This window comes from Ixodes scapularis, unplaced genomic scaffold (assembly GCF_016920785.2).
Source record: "Ixodes scapularis isolate PalLabHiFi unplaced genomic scaffold, ASM1692078v2 PGA_scaffold6__148_contigs__length_123643588, whole genome shotgun sequence".
Lineage (NCBI taxonomy): Eukaryota > Metazoa > Arthropoda > Arachnida > Ixodida > Ixodidae > Ixodes > Ixodes scapularis.
The window spans coordinates 89,100,680-89,110,340 of NW_024609881.1; the positions used below are offsets into that span (position 1 = coordinate 89,100,680).

General features: G+C 42.6%; 1 protein-coding gene across 1 annotated transcript in view; it reads left to right on the forward strand.

Moving 5' to 3' along the window:
- LOC8025568 (cytochrome P450 3A2-like) overlaps window positions 1–4,885 on the forward strand; it is a 47,524-nt gene extending 42,639 nt beyond the window's left edge. The window contains exons 13-14 of the mRNA XM_029987334.2: window positions 3,138–3,303; window positions 4,805–4,885. Coding sequence (XP_029843194.2) covers window positions 3,138–3,303; window positions 4,805–4,885 — 247 coding nt within the window. The remainder of the gene's footprint in view (window positions 1–3,137; window positions 3,304–4,804) is intronic.
- The last annotated feature ends 4,776 nt before the right edge of the window (window positions 4,886–9,661 follow it).

Sequence of the window (9,661 nt, forward strand, 5' to 3'; positions counted from 1 at the left end):
TAAAATTGGCATCAAAACACTGTACTGTATGAATATTCACACTCAATAAAAAAATGATTGGTTAGAGCAGACCTAAAAAGCACACTCTCGGTTATGGATGCAATAGGTCCGGGAAGGTGGTTCCAGTCGAGGGATGTCCGAGGAAGGAAAGAAGATTGGAATGTAGATGCGATAGCGACTGGTACCTCAACTTTGTGTTGATGATCGTGACGAGCAGAAATATAAAAGGGACGAGTGATTAATTTGTCGCGAAGCACAGAGTTATGAAAATAAATTTTGTGCAATAAAAAGAGGCGTGAAAGCTTACGTCGTACGAAGAGCGGCGGAAGTGACAAAGTAGTTTTCACAGAAGTTACGCTAGATGTATAATGATAATTAGAAATAATAAAACGAGCGGATCTATTTTGAATACCTTCCAACGCGGTGATGAAAATGGCCTGTCGCGGATCCCGGACAGAGGCTGCATATTCTAACTTCAGTCGAGCTAGAGTTTTATAAAGAATTAGCTGGAGGGAAACAGGTGCCAATGAAAAGTTACGCCTGAGGTAGCCTAACATGCGGTTAGCATTAGATGTGATATAGTGTACATGTGTTTTCCATGGGAGATTAGAAGTTATATGTACACCTAAATATTTGTAAGAAGATACCGTTTCAAGCTGAGCCTGATTGAGAAATTAGTTCCGAGTTTCACGTTACTGCCGAGATATACGCATGGACTTACATTTGTTAGTATTAAGCGTCCTAGACCATACGTCACACCACTGGTAGATGGCGTTAATGTCAGACTGAAGTATGACGTTATTGTGATCATTAAGTATCTCACGGTAAATCACACAGTCGTCAGCAAATAAACAAATAGACGAGGAAACATTAAGAGGGAGGTCGTTAATATATATTAGAAAAAGTAAAGGTCCTAAGCCAGATCCTTGGGGAACCCCAGAGGCCACAGACGAAAAGGAAGAATTACTGTTATTTACTGTAACACATTGTGACCGCAATGATAGAAAAGATTTAATCTATGCAAGAACGTTAGCATCTATGTTAAGTTTCGACAGTTTCAGAAGAAGCAGTTTATGAGATACTGTATCGAGCGCTTTGGAGAAATCTAGGAAAATGCAGTCTGCCTGGGATCCTCGGTCCAGGATGCAGTTAATAGTTCTCTTAAACGTTTTAAACGGCAGTGTATACGCTTCTTTATTCAACTTAAAATACAAAATAAAGAGATCATTGTGCCTGAACATTAGTGCGCACGATTTTTTTTTATCGTTTTTTGTAAGTTAAGGTTTTACGTCTGCTATTAGCAATTCCGGCGGTTCGCCTATGGTCCCACATCTATCCATTATAATGAACCACTCGTAAATACTGCTGGAATGAAGCAGCTGTCCGAGAGCAACGGGTGTGTAGACGAAAGGGGCGACGACCTGTACAGCCGACGAAGAGCAACAAATCGTCGCGGATCCCTGGGGATCCACGACGATTTGTTGCTCTTCGTCGGCTGCTGGGCTTTCTCCAACAGTAGACCAAATTAAGCGGGAAAACCTTGAACACGGCGGCTTCCTCGGGCCTCGGTCGGTTCCGAGGACAGTCTTCTTGAGCCGAGGACTGGGCTTGCGCATTCGAGGCCTCGGAGGGGTACGCTTCATGGGCTGCATTAGCTCGCACTTCTACCAAAATTATACGAATGACAAATGATATGCCTGCGAATAAGTGGAGAAACTAAACGTATAATGTGGCTAACTTGTACCAGAAACACAAAAGAAGTACACTCGTCGAGAAAGCAGCAGTGAGCGTCCACGGCGGCGGCAGAAAGCGACGGTGCGTCGGCGTAACAGCTGGCTATCGCGAGAGAGAATCAGTGAATGAATCGGCCATACGGCTCTCGGTTCTTTGTCTAGTACGCTCGTCATCTCGACCATCCGACCTAGAATGTTCTGAGAAAAGCTACGCCTAAACTGACTAGGCTAGGCCATTCTGGCTTTCTTGTATCTTACGCTCGGGGTAAGTGTTCGCGAAACTTCTAGACGAACGGAGAAGTGTATTTTCTTGACCATGCACGCGGCAATATACAGGGTGTTTAACAAATGGTGGACAAATGCGATATTTCGAAAATTACTCATCGCACCAAAGAAGGCTTATGTCGTTTTGGTCTTAAGCCAGCGGCCTATTTGGGAAAATTATTACAATTCGAAATAATTGAGTTTTGGATTAGTCTCGCGTAATTTGTTTTTTACGTATTGAGTTTAAGGGCACGCTTTTATTTGGAACCTTGTTGAGCATCATTGAAAAACATTAAATCAACAAATTACAGAACGCTACAAGACACTTTTGGTATTTTACGGCTTTCTGAACAAAACGCACAACTTCGACAGGTTTTTAAGTTTCGGTTTCCCGTCGGAGCGCTTCTCGACACCGACGGCACTGTAACCCGTGGAGAGATAGTACAACCAACATCCGCTGCGCTGTCCTCGCGCAACGCAGCAGAGGCTGGTTGCACTATTTCTGCACGAGGTGCGATGCCGTCGGACACTGCACCCCGTGCAGATCTGCCAGCCTCATCTGCGTTGCGCCAGGACAGCGCAGCAGAGGTAGGTTCCACTATTTCTCCACGGGGTGCGGTGTCGACGGGGCCGAGATGCGCTACGATTGCAAACCGACACTTAAAAACCCGTCGAATTCACTCGGTTTTCAGAAAGCCGTAAAATGCTTCGTGTGCCTTCTATCGTTCTGCAATTTGTTGATGTAGTGTTTTTTATTGATTCTGAGCAATTTTTTAAGAGAAAAGATGCCTTAAAACACTATTAAAACGTTAATTACGCAAAATATATTAACAATCAAAGTATCCCGGACTTTTTTAACTTTCCGAAATAGCCCCCTAGCCCAAGACAAAAACGACCTCAGCCCTTTTTTGTTGAACTGCGTAGTTTTCGGAATATCGAATTTGTCCGCTTCTCGTGAAACACCTTGCATATATATATATATATATATATATATATATATATATATATATATATATATATATATATATAGTGTGGGCCTAAAATAAGTGGGCCGCTCTTTGTATATAAAAAAATGAAATTGACCTGTCTTCCGCAACAATCTCCTAATTTCTTGCCATCTCAATATTTTCCCCCACTCAGATTTAGTGCCGAAAACAAGGGAAGCTTCGATCCTATGGCTTTTCAGCCCTTTGGCAACGGACCACGAAACTGCGTGGGACTACGTTTCGCCCAACTCGAGATGAAACTAACGCTGGCAAAAATGCTGGCTAAATACAGGTTTCTGCTGGACGAAAGACATGTCAAGGTTCCTATTATCTACACTTTTTTCTTGTTTAGAACTTTATTAAGTCTAAACGAAATTCGGAGCGTCAATCTGGAATCATAGGTATACCCAGGTAGCACAGTTTTTGGGGGTAAAAGTTTGGTTTATGTCTTTAGGGCCTAGGAAGGCGCGAAGAATCTAAGAGAGATCCAGATTCGGCCTTTTTTGTCAGAGTCTAGGTGCCTTGGCCCTAATTCACCAGCCAAACAGGTGCCAATATTATGCTTCACTGCTGGTATTAATTGCCGAACAATTGCCAGAGTTTGGCTTCACTACTGGTTGTATGTTTTTTATGTGAAAACTTGTGGATCAAAGTGACTTAAAAGTGCAGATTTAGGCTTCACAGCTGGTTCTTCGGCACATATGTGGCACCTTTATCTCAAGTCTGGCAACTTGGTAAATATGTATCAAGCCAAAGAAAAGTCTGGGACACGCCAAAAAAATGTACTCTTGCAGGTGGTACCCAACGCCTTGGTTAAAAACCGTACTATGTACAAGTTAGGACCCTATAAGATTGCCAAACTTGTGTCAAGTTGGGCGTTTTTCTTGCGTGCTACTTGGGTTGTGTTTTCACGGTCGTTTGCATTTCTATATACTCAGGTAAATAGTTTAAGGCCCTTAGACACAACAAATTGCTTCAATTAGTGTTATTGTCAGATAGCTGCAGCAGCGAAATGAGGATTCCCAAATAGAGTCGTGTAACACGGGATCCTCAATTTTATAGCTACGCAACGCTTCTCTTTTCCGCGATACCGAAGGATAACTTATAATTATTTAAGACAAGGCCCTAGTGTGCTAAACTACAGGTGCCTGACATTTCGCCAGTATAAACTGTAGCACATGCAACAAGCGCGCGAGTCATTCTTTTCTGTCTCATGAACTTCGACGAAATATACTTTGTTTCTCCTTAAGTCCAGACGCAGCCGACGCTATGAGCTTTTGGAACCAATCAGAGAGCGTGAAAACCACATGCTCATGGGGTTCATCATGTTTCTTTACGTGTTCTATCATCGCTGTACCAATGATAAAAGAAAATGGGTCAGTGACTTCCGCTTTTGAGGCTGTTTCATTGGCCCGATTAGTTCGTAGCGTTGGCTGCATCCGGACTAGCTTAAACAAGAGAGAGTAAATTTTCGCTATAATAAAGAATATTAGCCCGGCTGTTAAATTTCAGACTGAATGACTCTATTGAATGGTGACGATTTTACCAATGTGGCAAGAGTAATAATCTATGCGTTTAGAAATAATCATAGATTACTGACTACACTGACGTCCGCCACTTCCGCGCGCATTCAAATCAAAACCGCAGCAATAAAAGAACTAATTGCAAGAATATTTGTTGGCCAAGTTCGCATCTATTCTAATAGTCCATCTTCTAAAAAATTGCACAGCTACAGTCCCTATACTATGTAATATGAAAAAAAAAATTAGCAAAGGGGAGTTCTTCTAAACTCAAGTAATTTTGCATTCAATTTTATTTCAGGAGGATTCTCTCAAGATTGGTTCTACCTTCATTTTCTGCTATCCCCAGGAGGGTGCATGGTTGAAGGTGGAGAAAATTTGAATCTGAACCAACACTCTAGCCTAAACCGTATTAGTTTTGTCAGAATGGCATAACAGTTGTCTTTGTGGTGCTTTTTTGATGATGATTTATGTTCATTTTTATATCTTTCGAACTTTGTTAGACGCAATTCTATTATCTGTATCCGACAAAACAAATTCGAAATCGTTCCCCATTTTTGTTTCTGAAATGCACTTCAGTTCCTTCTTCCTAGCCTAACAACTTCACTGTGAACAGCATAATTTTTCGTTTTTTTTTTTTTAACATGCATACAGTGTGACTTAGTTATATTTACGTAAATAGTGTTGTTTTAAATGTGTATTGCTTAACCACGTTGTGTACGAGCAGACACCGGACCTTATGAAGCTTAGTTAGTGGAAGGGTCTATACTTCGTCTCACGCTATGATGGACTAAGGCAAAAGCTACGGACCGCCAGATCCAATCACGAAGCACTTACAGATTGTGCGGTATTTTGCTACGATGCACGAATCGGTACCCGCGTCTCGGATCACTGATGAGGGGACGGGTGGACAGTGGTTCGAATCGAAGAGCACTGAGTGACTCTACAATTTTACATCGCAAAGAAAGCCACGACATACAGGCTCTTTGGAGCGTCGAAGCTATAGAAATGATGCGGTTCTTTTGGATGCGAGCATTAGTCGCCCCCTCCCTCCCCCCCCTAATCAATGTTAAGCGTGTCATAGTATAGTGTGGAATGTGATTCGACTTGGCGGCCCGTGGCTTTGGCCTTTATTCCATCAAAAGATGAGACAAAGTATAGTCCCATGTCTTCGGCACAAATTTGTTGAAATAATATTCATGCAGTACTTTATTTAGCTACGTTATTTTAGTCAACCGATTTACACACAAAAAAAGTAGCGACGTTGTTGTTGTTGTTTTTTGCTTCTTAGCGAGTATAGTACACTGGTTAGAGTTCACCTACTACTGACCCGCTTTCTTATTGAAGTGAGTCGCACATCACAGCACACTTAAAACTTTGGCTAGAAAGCCGTAGTTTCCCTTTTTGTTTTAAGATTGTAATATGTTGATTTTGCCCAAACGCTTGTGCAAACAAAAAGTGTGTAGTACCACCGATTCTCGCACCTTTAACAATAAACAAAAAATTTGAAATTCGAAAGTTCAAGGGTATTATCCCCCCGGATGCCATGGTAATGAGAACCAATGATCTTTACAAACTCTAAATCGGCTGCCCGGTTGCTCTGGGAAAGATAAGTTGATTCCACGTGTCTTACCGCTTTGAGATACAAGGGACATATAGGTTCCCCTATTTAGGCACTATAAACCAGATATGTCAAAATATCATATCGCGGCCGGATACAATGTCACCAAAAGCCAGCCAAAAAAGCAAGAGTTACTGTTGTTCATTAATAAAGTACATGCGATTTTTGGGAACTAGTAAAACAATACGCGTTGCAGTCTTGTTGACATTTGAATAAAATTAACGAAAAATAAAGAAAATAAAAAAGCAATGATCCGTCTAAAGTCACTTGTTTAAACAAAAAAACAAAAAAAACTCTGGCATGGGGAACGTATGTCCCAATGTGAACGGTCGTTCTTTTTCTTTTCTTCTTTTTTTTTTGTTTTGTGGTTGAAGATTTGCGAGTGTGGAATGTATTTTGTTTTGTTTTTCTCATTTTGTTATTGTGAGCTTGAAAAGAAAACGAAAATCTACTATTTATTAAAAATGCGTATATATATATATATATATATATATATATATATATATATATATATATATATATATATATATATATATATATATATATATATATATATATGGTGTTTTAGAGAACGCAGGCCAAATCGCTTCTGCGAAGACTACTCGTCGCAACGAAAAAAGGCTTGCGGCGTTGTTGTCCTAGGTCAGTTGTCCATTTAAGAAAATTATTAAAGTTCGGGATAATTAACTTGTTAATTATTTTTGCCTAATTAACTTTTTTAATATTGTGTTTAAGGGCATGTTTTAAATTATAAAATTGCTCAGCATCATCGAAACCCACTAAACCAACAAATTGCAGAACGATAGAAGGCGCGCGAAGCATTTTACAGTTTTCTGAAAAAACGCACAAATTCGACGGGTTTTTAAGTTTCGGTTAGTTATCGGAGCGCATCTCGGCCTCGGCAGCACCGCGCCGCGTGGAGAGATAGTGCAACCAGACTCTGCTGCGTCGCGCGATGACAGCGCAGCAAAGGTTGGTTGCACTATCTCTTCCCGGGGCGCGGTGCCGTCGGGGCGGAGATGCGCTCCGATAACAAACCGAAACTTAAACACGCGTGGAATTTGTGCGGTTTTTCAGAAAACTGTAAAATGCTTCGCGTGCCTTCTATCGTTCTGCGATTTGTTGATTTAGTGGTTTTCGATGATGCTGAGCAATTTTCTAATTTAAACCATACCCTTAAACACAATATTAAAAAAGTTGATTACGCAAAAATGATTAGCTCTTTAATTACCCGGGACTTTAATCATTTTCCTAAATGGGCCCCTGGCCCAGGGCCAAAACGCCACAAGCTTTTTTTTTGTTGTGATAAGTAGTTTTTGCAGGAGCGATTTTGCCTGCGTTTTTTGAAACACCCTATATATATATATATATATATATATATATATATATAAGGGGGATCGCATCGCGTGATGTTTTTGGAGCCGAGTCATAAAAAAAAGTCGGCCCGGAAGTGCGTCGGTTGACGGTGTACTATAAAGTTCTGCCTCGTTCGGTAGGATTTACGAGTTACGGAGCCGTCGAAACTGAGGGGCGGAATTAAGACGGCGAGTGGCCCTGTCTGCATCTATTCTCGTATCCCTGTTGTTTTGGCGTTTAACTTTAAGCATGACGGACGGAGCCGACCGAGGAGCGACGCGGCGATGCCCGAGATCGTCGAGATGCGGAGTCTGCGAACCATCGAAGCGTGAAATCCGCGTGATAACGCAGAGCAGCGCTTGAGCAACAGTTCTCACGACGGAGAACGACATCAAAGGTGTAGTCTCTATCGAAGAGTCACCTTGCAAAGTGTTTGCGATCGCGGCGGTCGCGCTTGATTGTGTGGACGAATCATGCTGGTGTTTCCTAGCCGCAATGGGATTGTGTAGTGTACGAAATTGCAGTAATCGGTCCGAGCGGTCGAAGAAGCCGCCCACTGGTGTTTCGTTTCATCGGTGAGTGCGTTCACCCTTTGCTGATGAAACGCTTCATTACATCTTTAGTTCACTAAATGACCACATGCTTGACAATGAACCAATGGAGAACCACGCCTATACGCGGCCTGTTGCACAGAAGTACCTGGGCATCAGATAGCGAAGCATAAGCACGTTGTCCACAGATGAACTACACCAACACAAAGTAAGGCGAAGGCACACCGAACTCGCACAGTTCAAAGGCCAGTAGTTATATATATATATATATATATATAAGCCAGATTAAACAGATTGCCATGTCTTCTGTCAACCTTGTAATTATTTTGTCCGCCTGAAAGGGGTACAGTAACTATTTTATAAGTCAATGTTGTGTTGAAAATCTATTGCTGTGCGGTAAATATGTGTTGTGTATATTGTTTTAATTTTCGATGATTCTAAAGTAAATAAAATACGTGAATTAGGACACTTCGAGACAAGTGGAGCTAGGCTTTACTCGCGGTCACAAAATGAAGCTGCTTAAGCAAGGTAACTTGATATCCCACGAGGACAGCAGAAGGGGTATAGCTTCACAATGATTCGTTCTCATTCCTGTGTCCGATCTTCCGAATTTTCGGTCGGATGCCTCGCATCGCTAAGTAATTTCTCGTTGCCGAAGACATCCCGATGACAACGTCTGCTCTCGTGCGTTTTCGCAAAAAAAAAAAAAATGCTGCTAAAGCGCACGGAAGGACCGCTACCAAAGACCGGCTTCCTCGAATGCGGCGTCTCAGCTGAGACGGACTTAAAAAAAAAAGCACTGTCAAGGTTGGAGCGCGCGAGCGCGTAAGACGCGATTTAAGATTGAGCGCTACCTTTGACAGCGCTTTCTTGAGACAGTCTCTGCTGAGACGCAGCTTCGAGCGAGCCGCTCGACTTACATTACGAAGCCTCCTAGAGATTCACCAACGACGTAGGTGCACCGCGAAGAAGTGCTTTAGTTCTGAAATTCCACAGTTCACGCTCTATTTGTAGCGGTCGAGAATTACAAGGCAAAAGAACAACAAGCAGACGCTACAAATACGACACCCACCGCCTCAGCGCTCACTGCCTACTCCGTAAATACAATGCAAAAGACAAGCAAGCGGACGCTACAAATCCGACACCCACCCCTTCCGCGCTCACTGCCTATTCCGTAATCAAAAGGCAAAAGAAAGACAAGCAGACGCTACAAATCCGACACCCACCGCCTCCGCGCTCACTGCCTACTCCGTAAATACAATACAAAAGTCAAGCAAGCAGACGCTACAAATCTGACACCCACCGCTTCCGCGCTCACTGCCTATTCCGTAATTACAAGGCAAAAGAAAGAGAAGCAGACGCTACAAATCCGACACCCACCGCCTCCGTGCTCACTGCCTACTCCGTAAATACAATACAAAAGACAAGCAAGCAGACGCTACAAATCCGACACCCACCGCTTCCGCGCTCACTGCCTATTCCGTAATTTCAAGGCAAAAGAAAGACAAGCAGACGCTACAAATCCGACACCCACCGCCTCCGCGCTCACTGCCTACTCCGTAAATACAATACAAAAGACAACCAAGCGGACGCTACAAATCCGACACCCACCGCTTCCGCGCTCACTGCC